The 20,088-nt window shown below is 34.4% G+C and overlaps 7 protein-coding genes and 1 pseudogene across 7 annotated transcripts, besides 2 other annotated features; 1 reads left to right on the top strand and 7 right to left on the bottom strand. All coding sequences in view use genetic code 12, as the record gives it.

The window, feature by feature from the left end:
• Positions 1 to 273: 273 nt before the first annotated feature.
• Positions 274 to 660, top strand: CD36_07590 (hypothetical protein, conserved; the record flags this gene model as incomplete). Its single annotated transcript, XM_002417363.1, has 1 exon — positions 274 to 660. One exon carries the CDS (start codon positions 274 to 276, stop codon positions 658 to 660), a length of 387 nt encoding a protein of 128 aa, XP_002417408.1.
• Positions 661 to 1,158: 498 nt separating this feature from the next.
• On the bottom strand, positions 1,159 to 5,631 carry CD36_07580 (annotated as a pseudogene).
• Positions 1,159 to 5,631: a sequence feature ((multidrug resistance) CDR-family ABC transporter, point mutated pseudogene, putative;~Similar to C. albicans CDR4;~frameshift).
• Positions 5,632 to 6,707: 1,076 nt separating this feature from the next.
• CD36_07570 (conserved hypothetical protein) lies at positions 6,708 to 7,115 on the bottom strand (the record flags this gene model as incomplete). The annotated part of the gene is made up of 1 exon (XM_002417362.1): positions 6,708 to 7,115. One exon carries the CDS (start codon positions 7,113 to 7,115, stop codon positions 6,708 to 6,710), a length of 408 nt encoding a protein of 135 aa, XP_002417407.1.
• A 587-nt stretch (positions 7,116 to 7,702) lies between these two features.
• Positions 7,703 to 8,203, bottom strand: CD36_07560 (conserved hypothetical protein; the record flags this gene model as incomplete). Its single annotated transcript, XM_002417361.1, has 1 exon — positions 7,703 to 8,203. The coding sequence occupies one exon, from the start codon at positions 8,201 to 8,203 to the stop codon at positions 7,703 to 7,705; it is 501 nt and encodes a 166-aa protein (XP_002417406.1).
• A 1,495-nt stretch (positions 8,204 to 9,698) lies between these two features.
• On the bottom strand, positions 9,699 to 10,079 carry CD36_07550 (profilin, putative; the record flags this gene model as incomplete). Its single annotated transcript, XM_002417360.1, has 1 exon — positions 9,699 to 10,079. The coding sequence occupies one exon, from the start codon at positions 10,077 to 10,079 to the stop codon at positions 9,699 to 9,701; it is 381 nt and encodes a 126-aa protein (XP_002417405.1).
• A 525-nt stretch (positions 10,080 to 10,604) lies between these two features.
• On the bottom strand, positions 10,605 to 12,485 carry CD36_07540 (ubiquitin-activating enzyme E1-like, putative; the record flags this gene model as incomplete). Its single annotated transcript, XM_002417359.1, has 1 exon — positions 10,605 to 12,485. The coding sequence occupies one exon, from the start codon at positions 12,483 to 12,485 to the stop codon at positions 10,605 to 10,607; it is 1,881 nt and encodes a 626-aa protein (XP_002417404.1).
• Positions 12,486 to 12,810: 325 nt separating this feature from the next.
• CD36_07530 (dolichol-phosphate mannose synthase, putative) lies at positions 12,811 to 13,530 on the bottom strand (the record flags this gene model as incomplete). The annotated part of the gene is made up of 1 exon (XM_002417358.1): positions 12,811 to 13,530. The coding sequence occupies one exon, from the start codon at positions 13,528 to 13,530 to the stop codon at positions 12,811 to 12,813; it is 720 nt and encodes a 239-aa protein (XP_002417403.1).
• A 685-nt stretch (positions 13,531 to 14,215) lies between these two features.
• Positions 14,216 to 16,519, bottom strand: CD36_07520 (RNA-binding protein, putative; the record flags this gene model as incomplete). Its single annotated transcript, XM_002417357.1, has 1 exon — positions 14,216 to 16,519. One exon carries the CDS (start codon positions 16,517 to 16,519, stop codon positions 14,216 to 14,218), a length of 2,304 nt encoding a protein of 767 aa, XP_002417402.1.
• Positions 16,520 to 18,052: 1,533 nt separating this feature from the next.
• Positions 18,053 to 18,568: a mobile genetic element.
• Positions 18,569 to 20,088: the final 1,520 nt, after the last annotated feature.

The raw sequence follows: 20,088 nt of genomic DNA, 5'->3' as shown, positions 1-20,088 counted from the left end.
TCGTTTTGTAGATATGACCATGTAATACTAGATCCTAATATATCAATGTATGTTGAAAGGTACTATTCTTTGATTTGGAACACCAATGTTGTTGTTGGGTATATGGCTGCAATATACACTGGTCGTGCAAAGTGTCGATTTTATCTATTGTAGATCTTTTTTTTTTCACCAATGAGAACTGAAGAAATACAGGGAGCAAAAAAAAAGTAAGCATTGAAATCACTACCTTTCTGTGAAGACACCATACATATATATATATTCCATTTCAACAACATGCAAGATTTACCACCAATCGGAGGATACGAACCAATCCAGTGGAAAAGAAATATTCCTTCAAGAGGGTTCAGCGGTACTGTTTACTTTTGGGGTATCCTTGGGTTAATGTCTTTTGGATTCTATAAATACTATAAAGCGGTGGATGAACAACGTGAATTCACCAGAGAAAAGAACTGGGCCAGATTTCATTTGGAACCTTTGTTAATTGCTGAAGAAGATAGAAATGTGGCTAGAAGATACTTTGCAGAATTGAAACGTAGAGAACTAGTTAAAGAAAGCATGAGTCCTGAAAACAGAGAGAAATTTGAAGAAGATATATATAATGATAAATCCAAGTTCCGTTTCCCAAGATATACTGCTGGTCTCAATCCTAAAGATGTTTAAACTTTACGTATGTATTCCATTAAAATTGGGAGTCGGATTGGGAAAGATAGGATCATTTAGGACCATGCTCAATGCAACCAAGAATTGAAATGGATGCTTTATGGTATCTGTTTCTGAAAAGTTATCAATCTGAAAGAGTAGCACTTTTTTTGCATTAAAGATGAGTTAATATAATGTTATTTAAATTAATATACACGCCCTTGTACAGATATAAATGGAATGTCATAGAGTTTTTCATACTCAAGTGCCTAGATTATACATTATGTTAGAAAAACATCCTCTAATAAATACCACCTTTTTGATTCCTCGTTTTAAGCTTATATCAAAGACTTTTTTTTATATTCTTAGTCCCTCATAACCCTCTTCATTTACCTCTGATTATTAGAGAAGATTTGCTTGAACTGGATTTGCAACAGTTACTTCTAATTTAAATGTATAGTTTATTTTTTTATCTAAATATTGTTGAACTATATAAACTCTTGTCAAGTACCAAATTTATCAACGCTTGCGTCTAAGTTTAATATCAAAATTCTTTGGCACTCTGGCAAGCCAATAAAGAATAAATGTACCAATGATATTTATGCCAATGAAAGCAATGTAGATACCAATATCTCTCCCTCTCTTTGAATAGTCTGAGCCAATTAACTTCAAAAACACATTTGTCATCTTCATAGTACAAAATTCACACTCTGTTGTGCTGTTCTCATTAAGTAAATAGCCACCTGCAACCTTCATATACGGTTCCATGTATTGCATACATGTATAGCCTTGTGGAGGACTAAACCTTAAATACTCTTTCGCTGCACATGTCACAGGGGCATCTACTAATCCCACCGACAACATTACTGACACCAAATATGTGAATGGGCTGCATCTGTACATAAACACCCAGAAGCCTGGTAATTGCTCCTTTGTCACTAACACACCACAGAAAGCCAAACACATTGTGAAGAGTAAAACTGACAAATTAGCAGCATTATCATCGATCTCCAAAAATGAAATACATAACTGGGCCATTGTCGATGTATATATAAAAAATAATACTATAGCAAACCACATGAATGCACCCCTTTGGTGAACACTATTTGTATATGTAGCATTATGATATAAGCCCACGGGGTAATACCAACAGAAATAGCCCAATGTGCCACAGAGTATATTCTATGGAATTTCGGAAGTGACTTGGGCAGCAATAAATGTAATCCAGCTAAAGGTTTTAGATGGTCTTTCTCTGACTTCGTACAAATCTCTCTGAGATACAAAGGTTGGCAAGTATTGTTGAATCAAAGTATGGAGAATCACAAGGAACATAAACACAGAAAACATCTGATTCTGCAATCCCTGTAATGACCTGTCAGCTTTGTAAAATGAAAATCCGTTAAACAAACTGGACGTGACAACCAACAAAAATTTGGAATATAAATAGCTTGGGGTTCTCCAGTTTTGTTCAAAAACACGTTTCGTAACATACAAGTATTGCTCCCAGTAAGGTGCAGCATAAGGTTTGAGTCTGTCTGGATCATCATCAAGTGGCTTTTTAACAAGCTCTTCCAGCATCAAGTCTAGCTCCTGGTTCATTTCTTGGAATTCATTAGATTTCAACCATACATTGTAGTAATCCTGATTGGCCTTGGAACCGGGTGCAGCACCAATAACTTCTAACATCCATTCAGCTGGATTAGCTTCCGGTGGGCATTTTGGTGCGCCATATTTTTCAAAGTAATTTATAAGCGTGGTAAAATTTTTCCCCAAATCACCAAAGTAAACTGTTTGGCCGCCTCTCTGTAAAAATAATAGTCTATCAAACTCAGCAAGAAGAATGGCTGATGGCTGATGTATTGTGCACAAGATTGCTTGTCCATTATCAGCCAACTTTCTAATTAGCTTGCAGATTGACCATGCTGTTTGAGAATCTAACCCAGATGTTGGCTCATCTAAAAATAACAATAGTTTTGGTTTTGCTACCAATTCGACACCAATTGACAATCTTTTTCGTTGCTCGACATTCAAACCTTCACCACTAACACCAACTACTGCATCGGCATATTGCTCCATCTCCAATAACTGAATTATGTAATTCACATATTCGTCCTTTTCTTTTCGAGATACTGATTTTGGTTGACGCAAGTACGCAGCAAATTCCAATGCCTCTCTAACAGTTGAAGTCTCCAAATGCAAATCTTGTTGTTGAACATAGCCAATAGATCTTTGAAACGACGAATCCAATGGTCTCCCATTAACTAATCTAATACCTTCAGTAACTACGCCTGTAGTCAACCTATCCGATAAAGCATTCAATAATGTTGTTTTCCCTGCACCAGAAGCACCCATTAAGGCTGTAACCTGTCCAGGTTTAACCCAGCCACTGACATGATCAAGAATAACCCTATCTTCTGATTTAATTTTCACTTGGTAAGTCAAATCTCTCCAAAAGAAAGTGTCTCCACCAGATTGCAACATTTTATCTTGGTTATTTTCGTATTCATTATCAAACTCTGGAGCAACTTTTTCGATCCCGCCACTCTCAATATCCAGCTTTGCTTTCTTTCTCTTTCTCAATGCACGTTGTTGAAATAACAAAATTTCCCCCTTTTGCATTGCACCCTTGTTGATTTCACACAATAAGATATAGGTGCCAAAGAAAAACATTATAAAGCCAATAACAATCCCAAAATTTCTCCATTTGTGCAGATTTTTATAATTAAAAGACATTTCCATGTATCTTGTACCATCAACAAAGTCTTGTCCCGGAACACTTCCCACAGGAGTACAGATTCGATTAGGCCCTGCAGTGGGGTAGCTGCCACCAGTAGGAACAAATTGTGAGCATGCAAAGTCACGATTGTGAAATTCGTTTGCTATTAGCGATTCAAAAGCATAAGCCAATGGATCTAAATAGTTAATCCAACGGCACCAGCCATGCATGTTAGGTGTGGGAATAACAAACCCAGTAAATATCGTCAATGCCAATAACAATATAGCTGCTGGAGTCATTGCTTCCTGTAGCGTCTTTGTTGCAGCACCAATGGTTCTAAAAATATGGGACATAGCCAAGGTGGCAGAAAAGTTGATAAGCAAATAGAAGAAAAAGTTACCAGGTGTTCTTCGGAAATTAACCAAAAAATAATACACCAAATTGAACCCAATGGCGATGATAAACTTTGTTGGTAACTCAGTTACGATAGATGCAAACGCATCTGCTGCAGGATGATAAAGTGCATACTTCTTGTGCTTCTCGACTATTGATCTGGCTTCATAAAGGGAGAATATTTCTAACAAACACGAAAAGGCATTGAACAAAACAGCAAAAAATAGTGCTGCAGTTCTATGGTAAAATGAAGATGTTGCCGTGGGTAAATTGTAAAAAATAGAAGCTAATATAAAAGACATCCCAATGTTACCAAAAATTTGAAAAAGATGAATACTGGGGTTCCCTTTTATTCGAAGTATATTCCTGTAGGCAATATATCGAACTTGCATGAAAAAACTAACTGTGTAAGGAGATGCAGGCTTCAAATGATCCGATTGACGTGCTTGATGTGCTTCTCTTATAGCCTCTTTTTCGGCAGCACTACTATGGTCAGCTAAATACTGGTCCACATCGGCTACTATTTGTTTGCCCTCCGGCGACTTGTTCCAGTACTCGTAAAATTCTTCTGGTGTCTGTGGAACTTTTCCTTCAAAACCTTGTCGAACTATTCTTTCCGCGGGGTTTGTTAATGAAGTCAAAAAGTCGGCAGTTGTTTGTCTCTGAGGACACTCATATCCCATGTCAATAAAATATTGCTTTGCCTTTTTGGCACTTCCAAAATAAATCTGATACCCTTGGTACATCAAAACAACTTTGTCAAACAAGTCATAGGCGTCTTGTGAACATTGATAAATAGCTACCAATGGTGTTGTATGTACAATGTCGGCACTGGCCTTTAACGCTCTGATAAATTCAAGTGCAGTAGCTGAGTCTAAACCTCTTGTGGAATTATCCCAACATTGGACCATAGCATTGTTAAGGGTTATTTCAGCAATAGAAACTCTTTTACGTTCACCACCAGAAACCCCTCTAATAAAATCGTTACCGACCTTTGTATTTCTTGTATGAGATAACCCGTAAACTGCCATTACCACTGCAGCCAAATGGCGAGCATATGCATCTCTGCTTACACCCAATGGTCTATTTTGTGGTGTTCTCATTTTTGCTGCAAACTCCAATGTGTCACCTACTGTTAACTGCGGGAAATGATTTTCAGTTTCAGCACAATACACAACTTCGCCTCGATAGTGCTTTTTGATTTCGTGAGGTGTCAATGAGTTGTATCTGATGATGGAATCTTTGTCAATGTGGTAGCCATAAGTCTGTGAAGCAATTGTTTTTAAAAACGTCGAACAACCAGCACCAGGTCTTCCCAAGACAACGGTCAACTCACCTGGTTTAATCAATCCATTCATTGGTTTTAAAATGTCAAAAGTGGGTCCAGTATGCCTTAAAATGTACTCTCTAAAAAATAACGAAAGGTATTTCGGAACAAGATTGATCAAAGTGCTCTGGTAATCGGCATCGGAGGCCGAACCGTAAGCACGCAAATTTTTATAAGCAACACCGATGGTAACAGGTTTAAAGTAATCAATGTCTGATGACACTAGTGTATGAGCATTTTGGATCCAATAAGCTGCATTGAACTCAGGCGAGTTCGGGTTCAAACGTTGATCAACAAAATTACCATTTTCATCCACGGGAACAACACCAAGCTTACCCGATAATTCGCTTTCCTGTTCATCGGATTTTTGTGATTCTTGTCTGCTTTGTTGTTTTTTAAGTTTCAATTGCTGAATGCTTGCGTGAGAAATTATTCTGGCCAATTCTTGAACTTCCAGAGCCACTCTATCAGTGTAGCCCTCGTAGGTTCCGGATGTTTCTTGATTTTTATCGTCATTCGTATTTGACGAATGTGAGCTTGTATCGACATCTGTCATAGCTAAAAAAAAAAAAAAGGAACAGAACACTAGTTATCAAGAGTAACAGAAAATTTGATCTTTGGATGTGTGTTTATATTACTAGGGGGAAAAGAAATATCGAAGAAAGAAAACTTCCCGTATTTATACACAAAGCTAATTATATTTTAGAAAGATTTATCATCACAATTTAGATAATGCAATTTATTGTAAACAATATCAAAGAGATTTCTCTGGCTAGAACCACGTTATGAATGAGTATTTCGTTGTGGTTTTCTTAGTTTATGCATTTAATCATACTAATCGGGGATAAAATACCTTTTTCATCAGATGAGCTGGACATTTTTGAGTTACATCTTTGTAATATTACCGGTATAGAGAAAAGGCATGGCACAGATAAAGGTCACACAGATAAATAAAAAACAACATACAACAAGCTCGAATAATCTCCTGATATGGCCGTAGATCTAGCGACACAAAGTCGAGTCTGGAGCAATTAGGCCAATTCGGAATTTACTTACATTACACAAACCCAAAAGGTCTTTTCACCGACATCAATACCAGCTGTTTCTTTTTTTTTAAATCCGGTTGTCCTCGTTCCAGTCGTTGTTAGACAGGTGACACCTAAACACTTGTTCTGGAAAATATTCCGAAATAACCACTGCAGACCCTTTCTTTATTATTCAAAACCCGTCAGAGTATTTGTACTTGTTCACCATTTTCAATAGTTTTTTCTTCGAAGGTGCAAGATGCTAGCAGCCTCGTTTGATAAGACTGGGATGAATGTACCAGGAAAGAAAAAAAAAATAGGACAACGGTTTGACCGGGAAGCAATTATAAGATCTGTGACGAGAAGGAGACGCATACGAGACACAAAGAAGAAGGCAAGAGGAGTGCTTGTATAAGCCATACAAGCAGAAACTTCAAGGTTTAAGAATTTGCAACAGCAATAACCCCTCGACATATGGTTTAAATTAGAAATATACAATTACAAGTATATTGGTTTTATTTTTTTGTCATTTCATTGCATCTGGTTTTCTTTCATTTATATTTCATACTTACGAAATATACAGTTGTCTGAACAAGTCGTTTAATGTTTAAATCTTATAGTTGGAATCATCAACACCCTCCATCTTCTTGGGTAAACGTACAGCAACTCCAATTGGGTTGATGACAACACTGTTGATATCCCAAATTCCCTCACGGTAGTATATATCCTTCTTTAAGAACTCGACGACCTCTTCCTTGGAGTTAGCAACTAAATGAAAAGCACTACCAGCAAACTTGGTCTTTGCTTCGTCCTGGTAAATTGCGCCTGCTGATCTTATTGGATTTGGCACATTTGCTGGAATGTCAGCAACATGTTGTGATCTTACCTTGGATCTATCTGAATTTGGGAAATCGTAAATAATGACGTTGTATTCAGTTGACATTTTTCTAAGGGAATTCGAAAATAATCTATTTTGATTAAGACTTCTCAATGATCGGAAAGTCAATTTATTCATTCAACGTTAGTTCTTAGTTGAGGTATAGAACTTTTGAAGTGAATATAAAAGCAGATGGGAATAAAAGAAATATAAAAGAAAAAAAAAAAAAAAAAAGATTCATATGGTGGTAACTCCTGGAGAATCGAGATTTCGGGGCACAAATCCTCAACAAAATATTGTGGCCCCAGACACACTCTAGTTGAACAAGTTGATGAACCATAATTTTACATCACGTCTGTTTTGGGTTTATATAACTCTTCTACCCCTAACTGAACAAATGAATCCGAATTCTTTTGCTATTAGGTTTCCAATGATCCATTTGAAGTTCAACTTTTTAAGATCTACACAGTACATTTTGTAAGTATAATTGAATATTTTTGTAAATTATCTATTCTACACTAAACATATAAAAGAAATATGTCACAAATTATCGTACTAAAAATGTCCCTGTCTCCATTGGTTAGTTTAATTATTTGGAGCTAGTAAATCAGTTTATAGTAATCAGTAAATTAAATAATAAAATAAATTGTAAATGCACTAACTATGCGTATTCCAACCGTCATACACTTGATTTAAGTCCTCCCCCTTTTTTTATTTTCTATATGCTAATTTTCAACTGCTTGTTGAAGAGGAGCGAAACGTTGTGCTCTTTCTCTTCTTGGTCCTAATTCATTGGTCTTGATACCAACTCCAAATTGATTCCCAAATGGAGAATGTGCAGGAATCAAGTTGTTATTTGGCAATTCGTAAGCAGAAACTTTATTCAATTGTTGTCCTAGACCACCATTATCCCTGTCAAAAGTTCTAAGGTACCCAATCTTATATTTTCTTTCATATTGTTCATCTCTTAAATGGCTACGTTCTCCAGTGGTAATTTCGTCAAAAAATTTGGAAGAAAATAATGGTTTGTCGGTTTTATCTTTATTCTTATAAACCAAAAGACCTCCTGCTATGGCAGCAACACTAAATATTTTGGCAAAAGTTATTTCCAATGGCTTTGATTCTGGTTCATGGTGATGGTGATTATGTGATGAATTGAATCTTTTAGAAACTTGTGATATCGATTTTGTGAAGAGTTTGGATTGTTGTCTTGTTCCGGAAAACATATTTAGCAGATTTGATGTTATATATGGTATGGGAATAGATAAGTTGGTGAACTAGATGTATGTTGTTTTTTTTTTTTCTTTGGGAAGAAGATATTCCTTTTTTTTTTACAGTTCATGGAGACTTCAACCAATAAAATTCTATGTGAAAAAAATCAAATAATATGCAGGAAGTGAAATCTTGCTAAGGATTATTAGAACCTATATTCTATCACCAGAGTTTCTGCTTGTATGTAAAATTCTATTTAAAAATGAAACAAAGCATTAACTACAAACCTGAGGGTATTTTAACGTCCTCAATATTCAATAAAGCATGCCAAAACAAAATAACCAAAATGATATGAAAAATGACTATGAAAGGTAACCCTCAACCAAGAATAATGACTCCAATAAAGCGCTAAATCTTCTCATCTGATTGTTGTTAAAGATAATATCCAAGTTTTACATGTTAGATTATAATCAAGCGTCGTTGCTTTCGCTACTTTGAGGGAGGCTCCTTCTCTAGTTGGCTTTGGATCCAGCTAGACCTGTATGAATGTGGATTATATGACGATATCGATAAGGAAGTAGATGCCTGTTGTCTTGTATTGTTTGCAAGCTTTTTAGGTGCTCCTGATTGAGAAAACCTGGTAACAACGAAATCACAAGCAACCAAAAACACAGGTCCTAATAGTAACAAGCTATTACTAGGAAATGGCTTCATAGTCATACTGAATGAATGGTACTGGATCTACTCGAAGAAATACGTTTGTTGTGCAAGTTTTAATTGTGAAGTGGGAGTTGTTCCTTGGATGTATATGGATGGGTTGAATGGTTAATTGAAATCAAGGAGAAGAAATCCAACTTGCCAGCAAGTGTTTTTACCTAAAAAAAATTCGACTCTAGCTAGCTTCTCATCTAGTAAAAAGGTATTCTTTATATGACGTAACTAAATAAATAAACACCTTGTGGTGTTGTATGAAAGTTAATCTAAAAATTGGGTTGGGTAGATCAACTTTTAATTGCTTTCTTCATTATTTCTCTCGTTTCTTTTTTGCAGAAAGTCAGTGCACGAAAGCTCTTTGCTTGCTTCTTCAACTTGTCGTAGAAATTGATTTTATGTACAATCACAAATACATGTAGTTGGTCAATGGTTGTTAAGGTTAGTCAGGAAGAATTCGGATACATACTGGATTTACTCTTTTTGTTTTAGTCTCATTCGCTGGATTTTTGTTATAGTCAACAATCAATCGTAAAAACTCCTTTGATTTCGTTTCAAGTATTAAGCAACAATTCAGGGGACTCACTTACATTCACTTGAAAAAGAATAGTATTAGAGACAATATTTATTAGTAGAATGTTAAAAGCCACGTATTAAAAAATGCAACCAAATTCATTCTATTATTTTGGGTACATACACACATATACACATATATATATATATCTATATCTGTATATATTTAACATCAACCATTAAATCTGGACAGGTATTGCACGTCCATCGATGCAATGAAATTATCTAATAACCAGCATTGATCAAGTAATCGGCCAATTTTTCAACAAGAGTGGTAGCTTCGCCTGGTTGAACACCACTCGGATAATGGGCGATCAAAATAGTTTGTTTAGTTCTAACACAAATAACACCCTCGGCTTCGTGTTTACCGTAAATTGATCTGTCGTCAGCTCTTAACAAAAAGTATTTTTGGCCCTGAACATGTAAACCACTGGTCTGTAAACCTTCAGCACTATCAAAACCTTTGGCGATTTCAGTAATTTCTGGTTGTTGTAATTCGAATGATCCGGATTGGGCCCATAATGCGTCACCAGCTCTTGAATATAAGGCTGCTTTATCGACTTTACCGTTAGCAATTAAGTTATCAGTGTAGGCTTGCCAAGACATGGTGATTCTGTAATTGTATTTGCTAGGTCTGTTGTATAATTAATCCAATGATTGAACAAAAACTGGAATCGAAACGAAAACAAGAAAAGGATAGGGAGAAAAAAAAAAAAAAAAAGAAAAGAAAGAAAAAAATCCAGGTGTTGCTTAAACTAGAAACGAATTGAAAAAAAAAAAAAAGGCAAATTGAGGAGGACAAGAAAAGCACAAATAACAAAAGAGAATAAGACCAAGACGACCACTAGGACGACGAGGGATATCAAATTCGTCGGTATAGGACAAGCTTATGGGTAGCACAAAGCAATGGGACAGGGTGTGAAATAATGTCTACATTCTGGTGGTAGAATATTGGTCGCCGAATAGTATAGTCGTGGTGGTGGTAATTACTGCACACGTCGTCTATTTTGTTGTACCATAATACAAACACAACACCAATTGCGTCACATAAATAAAATTGAATGACAAAACGGTGGTAATACATTATTAATGTTATACAAATCATACACAAAGTCCGTAGAAATTGATCTACTAAAGTTTTCTTTTCTTTACAGGTGGTTCTACAAGTTTGTCCTCTTCCTCCCCCTCATTATCATTATCATCAAGTATTTCGATTTCGTCTCCAAACAGTTCATCATCATCATCATCCAACAAAATGGTTCCTCCCTCTAACTCTTTTGCATACTCGCCATTACTCTCTTCGTGGTGATTAATCTGTGAAGTCACTTTTTTGGGTCTCAACTCTAATGCTGGTAATCTAAACTCAACAGTATCATCCTTTATATTTAAATACAATTCCAAATTCTCTAACTCGTCAGCATCATCCTGTATGAGCATGATTTCTCCGTTAGCCACTCCAGGAACGTCCTTTAATTTAGTTTGGAGGTAATCGTCAAAATCAATATCATAGATTAACTTTGATTTCCCAATTTGAATAGATATGTCTTTTTTGATGTATCCGTAGCTATCAGCAAGTTTGTCAATAAATCCATCGAGAGTTAAAACAGTAAGATCGTCTATGGAAATTGTGACCACTCCTCTTGCTGTTAGAGAATCACTGGCACAATTTTCTGCTGGTTTCGATAACTTATCACCAGTGATATACTTATTTGGTCTTATACTAATAAACACAGAAGATGCCCTTTTAAAAATATTACTAAAGTCTGAACTTGAAAGGTCTTTTTGGTGTTGGAAAAATTGTGTGCCAGACAAACTCGAAAAACCGGCTATTATGGCATTGGTGGTAGCAATGGCAGGAATAATATTCCCGGCAATCTCCTTGATATCGAATTTGGATTTCATGGAGATGCCAAAACTAAAAGATCTTAAATTTGAAGCGGCAGCTACAAATATTAAAGTGTCTTCATCATCCTTATCAAATGTAATAAATGGTTCATTACCGGATTTTAACCGTTTTTGGATTGACTTACTGGACTTGTACAATGAATAAATGTTTTCTAAAATGGTCCATACTTTTGTATCTGCAGTCAATATTGAACTACTCAGTTCTTGTTCCAATAGCTGTTGTAAGGCGTCTCTGTACTCAGTCATATCTAATGGAATGGGCTTTTTTCTAGTCTTCCACAAAGTTTCAATATTTAATAATCTTTCAATATCAACTTTGAAAATCTTTTCAAGCAATTCATTGATAAAGGAATTCAGATCTGACAGTAGAATTTTAGAACGCAATTCAATCAATTCGTTGGCTTCTTTATTTAAATTCTCTAATTCTTCTTTGTCATCTGTTTCATTTCGAATCTGATTGGTATCATTCATTGAATTTGAATTATCATTTTCATCAAAGAGTTGACGGAACAAAAATTCTTTAGCCCAGGTAATACAATGGACAGGTTGAGATGGTGTAGATCTAATGGTACATACAGGGAAAGATTTTGGGGTTTCTTTGGGATGACAATCAAAACATTCACTGTAATATGGATAAATGGGTTGGATTTGACCAGCGTACCCAGTGGTGCCACTTTCCATTAATGGCTTTCTCAAAAATAATGCCATTTTGTTTACATATCTTCTTGCTTCTAAATTATCCAATGCATTGAAAATATAATTGAATTGTTCCCACCATTCAATGGGGAATTGTTTGGTATCCATGACATTGCCATGATGAGGAATCAACTTAACTCCTAAATAATTAAACGATTGTACAGCATTGGCAATGGTGAATGATTTTGATTTATCGATATCCTTTTGGCGAAATAAGAATTGACGGTTTAAATTAGATAAAGTGACTGTATCCAAGTCAACAATGTGAATCTCTCCATAACCAATTAACACCAAATCTTTAAGTAATTCGCATCCAATACCTCCTGCTCCTACCATAAGGATTTTTGAATTCCGAATACGAGAAACACATTCTTCGCCAAGTATTTTCTTCAAATAAATATCCTTCGACATGGCTTGTCTTGTATTTTTTTTTTTTTTTTGGTTTATTCCAGGTGGTTATAATCGATTCTAAGAAGAAAAAATTTGTACTCGCCTCATTTTTTTTTTTTCCGTCCATTTGTTTTTTTTCAAGAACAAGAAAGAAATTTATCGACGGGTTTGAGGCGCGTGCCCAGTCGCTACAAAGAAAATGTGGAACCCAAGTTCTACAGAAATACCTCCTCAAACACTTAAATATATATTACCCTGATTTATATATTGGATGTAATATCTTTGGTACAAAAAAAAAAAAAAAATAATAAAATATTCCATTAAAAAGACAAATAAATCAATGTTTTTAAACATTTGTAAACAAAGTCCAAACACCTTTGGCATATTGAACAATTTCATCACCACCTAATTTTGACTCTCCATATAATCTGTCGACAAAACTAATTGGCACTTCACCAACAGTGAATCCCATTGCCTTTGCTCTAACCATCATTTCCATTTGGAAAACATAACCTTTTGATTGAGTGACATCAATGATTTTTCTTAATACTTCAGTTTTATATAATCTGAATGACCCTGTTAAATCACTAACATGAGGTCTCAATACAACACTAGCCAAAAAGTTGGCACCTCTAGAAATCAATTTTCTTTTGAAATCCCATCCATAAACTCCACCATCACCAGCATATCTAGTACCGGTGACAATATCATAATCTTGGGATTTTTGTTTGGCAATGAATTCAGGTATGGCTTCTGGATGATGACTGAAATCTGCATCCATGATTATGACAAAATTACCAGTGACAAATTGTAATCCATGAACATAGGCAGTACCTAACCCTAATTTACCAGCTCTTGGTCTTAATTGAATATGTTCTGGTCCAAATATATCAATTAATTTTTTGGCAATTTCTTGAGTACCATCAGGTGAATTATCGTCAACAATAATTACTTCCCAATCCAATTTATTGGCAGTGAATGTCTTGTTTAATAAATAGATTAAAATTGGCAAATTTCTTTTTTCATTATATGTTGGCAATATAACTGAATACTTGTTTTGAGTCATGATTATTGTTGTGGTATTCGTTCTATGTATATCAATCAATTGGTTTGTATTTATGTATGTGTTGTTTTTATTTTTTTTTTTTTCATTTCTCCCTCCTCGTTAATTCTTCAATAAAAGTGAAAAAATAAGAAAGGAAGAAGAATATTGACGTGTCTTTTCTAACCACTATTTGTCGCTACCAGGTTCGATTGAAAATAAATGATTGCCAAACATTTCTAACAATTCAAAACACACACAACTTATATAATTACACCACTATAAACATGAAATATTGAAGTACTTTTTCTTTTAAATTTGATAAAGAAGGAAAAATTAAAAAAAAAAAAAAAAACTGTAATAGTTGTCAGTTACGATATTAATAATAGTACTAGTGAAATACCTCTTCCCCCCCCCCCTAAAAAAATAAAACAAAAAATAAATTAACACCACTTAAAAAAGCTTAATCAAAACACCAAACACCCAGTCCCTCCACCTTCTATCTCAATTCCTGAAACCGAACCCAGATAAAGCATAAACTAAATTGATACCAAACGGAAAAACAAAAAAAAAAAAGCATATAAAAAAAAAGCACAGTATTAAAAATATTAAAACGGTCTTGAAAACACAATGTAGTAAACGTAATAAAACAAATTCAAATAAAAACGAAAAAAAAAAAGCTGAACATTGAAACACAATTGCCTATTGCCTAGTGATTTAAATTTAATGAATTCATATGATTGGCCAATAAATTAAAAGAAGAGTTATTCAATGCAGGTGAATTATTGGAAACATCTCTCAATGTAGCAGGTCCTGATACTTCATGGTTAATATTGGGATACAGTAAATTTTGTTGTCCACTTGTTCTGTATAATCCTTCAGTAGTATTCATTGGAAGTTTCAGTTGATGTGAAGAACTACTTCCATTTAAATCCCGTTGTTGTTGTTGTTGTTGTTGTTGCAATTGCTGTGAATACATCAAAATTTGATTCTGGTTTGGTTGATGCATACCATTGAGAGCAAAATTGTTGTTGAGATTTTTGTTATTATGATTGTAATATTGGCTCTTTGAGTTGTAGCCATTGTTAAACTTTGATGCCCCAGAAGCATTATTGTTCCGAGAATGTTGGTTGTAATGGTGCTGTCCTTGCGATTGTGACTGAGATTGCTGCTGTTGTTGTTGTTGTTGTTGAAGACTCAAAAATGCATTGTTATTCAAATTCAAAGGTTGTCCACTGGCTGTCGCTGCGGCTATAGCGGCAGCAGTAGAATTCACCGAGTGAATTGTAGTGTTCTGTTGATTGTTAATGGCAGGTTTAGAAACACCACATTTCAAACAACACAAATTTTTAGCAAAATTGTGATACATACAATTTTCACATTTCCAATCGCCAGCTCTAAATGGAACACTATTGTTGTAATGGGAACGACCATGATTGTTGTTACCATTGCCACTCCCATGATTGTTATTGTTGCTGTTGCTGTTGCTGTTGTTGTGGTGATGGTGATGATGATGGTAGTTATTGTGATAATTATTATTATGATGATTAGTGTTGTTACTGCCAGTAACATTGTTCAGTAAATTGACCTCGGAGTTGTTGAGATGATTCGTGATATTGCCTGTTGGACCCTTGGTTAGATCACCGTAAGATGAATTGGTAATATTCCCTGCCACAATTTTATCATTAGTTTGACCAGGTTGTGAAATCACACCACGACGAATTCCATTGGTAATCCCATTGTTATTGTTGCTGGTATTGCTTGGGTTGTTATTGAAAACATCTTGAAACGCCACAGCGGCAAAGGAACACCTGAAACAATGTGTTCTTCTCTGGAAATTTGAAAATCCACAGGAAAGACAAGTCCAGTCTCCGGGTCTAGGTCTATTCTTTGAAAGTGGGAACAGGGTCAATAACAATTTATCCATAGCCATATCAAACACTTTACTAGAAGATGCTTGCACTTCAATAGGACGGTCATTCAACACTCTCCCATTCAAAGCTAAACAATCAACTGCTTCGTCATGAGTATTAAAAGCCACAAACCCTGAAATACCATATTTTCTCGTATTTTGATATCCTTTCCCACCATTATTACTGTTGTTACTGTTGTTGCTATCATCTGCAGTCTTAAAAGTCCAGAAACCACCTGGTCTTCCACCATATTGAGTGAACCATGATTCTAATTCCGATTGCGTTGTATCGTTTGGTAAATTGGAAAGATAAAGTACTTTTGATTTTTCGGAAGTAAAAGCAGTGATATCTTGAGCTGAGTCATAAGGTTTTGTGAATACATTAGGGTGATTCTCCACAGGTATAGATTTTTTGATCAATTGTTTGACAATTTTGGCATGCAAATTTGCAATAACTTTACCATTTGGTTCTGTTTCGCTGGAAAGAACGTCAATGGCTGTTACATTTGCAGTTGTAGTTGCTGAAGGTTTTGATGGTGATGGTGTGGAAGAAAAATTTGGCAAGTTAACGTATTCAGATATATTCTCAACATCAACTTCTAATGCAGTAATAATATTAGTTAAAGAAGTTGGTGGGTATGATAAAGTTTCAGGGTGGCTAGATTGCCAATTTGAATATTCTCTTGGTAAATCAAAAATCCTTGGATGTTGTAGATACGAAGGTAAAACCACCGACTTGTCTCTAGCTTCACGAACCAATTGAACTCTCAACTTGGAAATGTCAAACATCACAATTGAAAACTCTTTTTTCTGGGAAATTATGTATTCTTGCACATATTGATCAAATTTTGTAATGGCGTCTTTAAAAGACCCAGCATTTTTGACATTATCCCATGATATTCTATGAATCTTTGAACAGTAAGGTGTGATAGGTGTATTTGTTGGACGAACCAAGTTTGATCCTTTATATACAGTGTCCAAAGTAACACTATCGACTGTTTCCCAAGCAAATTCAATTAACTCAGAAGAATCCTTAGTGACAAATGTCGGCGAATCATCACAAGTTGTGGAAATATGAATGATAATATAAATATCACTCATGATTTATTAGTCGGAAAGGAAAGATAAATGAAAAAGCCAGTTTGTTAACAGCAAGTAGGATATAATGTGAAATATAAAAAACAAAAAAAAAAGCCCCTCAAAGTTTTCTAATTCAGTTCCAAACTTATACAAATCCACACTCTTTTTTTGAAAATCAAACGTAAACTCGATAGACTAATAATACAACTAAGAACAAGATTAAAAGATTCGGTGGAGTGTAGCTTGTGGTTGGATGTGGCTTCCCTGATAAAAAAAAAAAATAAAAAGTATGTTTTACTCCGTTGTTCTTAAGGGATTCGATTGAAATGAAACAGATTTAATAACAAAAAATAATACCCTCTTCAAGATGTATAACAATAATGATGAGTTTGATTCTCTTCTTTTGTTTTTGTCCACTTAGAACTAACAGCACCTAATAGGTATTTAATTGTTGGGATATGTATGGGGCGAATAATTTGACTCTGTAAGTTCCTTTATTTTTTTTTTTTTCAAAATGGAAAGAAAATTTTTACTGTGTGTGTGTGTGTGAATTATATCAATTTACACAGAAAATAACAACAACAACAAAAATTGAACTGAAAAATTTTTATCTTTTCTCCTCTGGTGGGTGGAAGTTTGACACAACAATACTAAATTGTGTTTCGAGAAAAAAAAAAAAGAACAAAAAATGACATCCACATTCAGTTTATTAGTTTATTTAATGCGACACTTCTAATAGGGTAGATGGCCTACTATTCAGACACCAACGGAACCTGAGAAAAGATTTTGTCAAACAAGCTATGTAATGAGTTTGTCTTATTGTATGGTTTTTTTTCGAAGAGTTAACTACTTGGTTGGTTATGGTTAGTGTCAAGAATATGTACGATTAAATCTCGCATACTTTTTGCCAACTCTGATATAAATAAAAGGGTTCATTTATCCCCACTAACAATATGACAAATGAATTATGGCAATTATATTTACTCTAATATACTGAGAATAATGCTAATATTGAAATCACAAATACTTCAACGTGGATTTATATTATAATTACGTAGTTGCAGCTTTCTTTTGGTAGCGTCGTGGTCAATTATAATATTACTGTGAAAAATCTTCTAAAAAACTCTGAAAAAAAAATGGAGAATTCCTTCACAGAAAACCTCTAAAAACTTTTGGTCATTACCCCAGAAAACATGGCAATATCGACGAGCAATTAACTGGCTCAAGAAGTTTATATATCTTGGCTATCATTATTGCCTAGTCATATCATATTATTTATTTTAATTATTAATCTTACTAATATCAACACCGCCTCTAGTATCTAATTAAATCAGACACATAATTACACATATAATAACTTGAGTCATGAAATAAAAGGATTGATATTTTGAGATTACAACCGTTTGAACATATGATTTACCAGTTGATGGATGTCATGAAAAAAAAAAAAAAAATAGCATTTCATTCATCTGTATTATGTAAATAGTTCAAAGTCCAAGCCACCGCAAAGGCTATTTTCTAAGAAATTCTTTTTCAATTCTCTTGGCTTGGCTTTGTTGTGATAAATGTAATGCAAGCACAAAGATATATATACCCTCGGTTAAAGACATTACAAGAATATGGACTAAAGGGTTAAAACGGAATAAGATGAATTACTGATATAATATTAATATAATATTATTTGCCAAGAAATAGTTTGTATAGAAAGACACTAGCATCCTCGGGTACTTCACCTTAAAGACCGAGAATAGCTCATCACTGAAGAGTGTGTTAGAAAGAGGAAGGGGATTATAAATACTGTATAATTCCCTTTAGAGACTAACCACTAACGACTAAGACTAGATTTACTGGCTCACCTTAAGCAACTAATCGACCAACGACTGAATTAATATAATCAGTATAGACTATCACCTTAATAGTCTATACAATACTTTTCCATCACTTTATTACTATCGTTCTAATGTTGTACTCTACTATAGTTACCTACTACTACTACTATTGGTGATGACTTACTGCTACTTCTTAGACTATAATCACGACTGTTTCCGCTGAGACGGATATACAGTTACAGGCTTGGCTTAAATCTGAATTACTTTTTTTTATTTTCTTTTTTTTCTTTTTTTAAAGTTATAAAGTTATAAAGTTATAATTATTAGCGAAATCAAAATGCCCTCAACTACCCGAGATTCCGAGATTTATTGTATTGTTAATTGCGGAATCATTCAATAAAGTACACACAAATAAAGTTCATAAGTTTAATAAACAAGATTATCTCTTTCAAAGGGTGGAGAGTGGGTGGCCTATTATTTGCAAATGCCCCCCCCCCCCCTGTTTCATCCACAATGGTACAAAAACTAACAAACCGAAGAAAGAAAGAAACAGGAACTGAAGCTATTCTCGTGGGCAGGGGGAGATAGTAGTGCAAACAGTACAAAGAATTAGCCATCAACTGAGACTATGACATAACATGATTACCACATAGAGTTTTCTAAACGTTCTATTTTGTTTTTGAATTTGATTTTGGTTTTTGTCCAATTACGGCTGCCCCGTTGTCCAACTAAATATGCTATTGCATGTTATTAGATGTTTCAAAACCATGTACAAAACATAATATCAAAATGGACAAATAGCGCGATATCAGTACAAAAAAAGAAAAAGCAAATGTTGAAATCAAAAAAAAAAAAGGGATCATGTTCTAGATTTGCAAACCCAATGATTGATTGAACTAAATACATTAATTATCCGTTGTGAAAAACATTACTTACATCATTGATTATGAAAGCTTGCATAAATTCCCTCAATAAATGAATTCAGTTGTTGTTGTTGTTGTTCTTTATTACACTTCAAACGGAACAACAAATTAAAGAAATGCCTTTAAGTTTACAAAAACTATCAACATCAACAGATACTGAACAGAGAGTGAGAGAGAGAGGAAAAAATACTTCTATGACACTCATACATTGCATATTATAGGCTAAACATATATACATAGAACTAGAGATTACGTCATAAACAATGAAAAACAAAAAATTAAATTGTGTCGGAGAAAGAAACCATCGTTTTAACATCAAGTTTATTATAGCAATTAAATAATTAGAACGAAAAACGGTTTTTCTTTCTATTTTTCATTTTTTAGGGAACAAGAATCCTGGAACAATAGTAATTAGTACTAACTTCATGTAGACAGAATAGTACATAAATAATTATTGCACTTTATAATATTATTATGGTGGCACAGCTATTAATGTAATGAGAACAAGTTATTATTTTTTTTAGTCTTTGACGTGATTTATAAGCAAGCAAGCAAACAACAACATGTCATTGATATTAATATATTATTGTTAATATTATTATTGACATAATTTGTTAGATCACTTTTTGATTACCTTGTTAACAACGACGACGACAAAGGCTTGGTGAAACATAGAGAGAAAAAGGTAACGAGATACGCCAATGCTTACCTAAGCACAAAAGAATGTCATGTACATAATGTATTTGATGATTGAAGTTCGCTAACAACAACAACAACAACAACAATATTACAATTTGATTAGATTTAATGCCGTTCAAATTCCCGGTTCTTACGTTTT

Source organism: Candida dubliniensis, chromosome 1 (assembly GCF_000026945.1).
Source record: "Candida dubliniensis CD36 chromosome 1, complete sequence".
Classification (NCBI taxonomy): Eukaryota; Fungi; Ascomycota; class Pichiomycetes; order Serinales; family Debaryomycetaceae; genus Candida; species Candida dubliniensis.
This window is presented reverse-complemented; position numbering and strand designations above follow the sequence as displayed.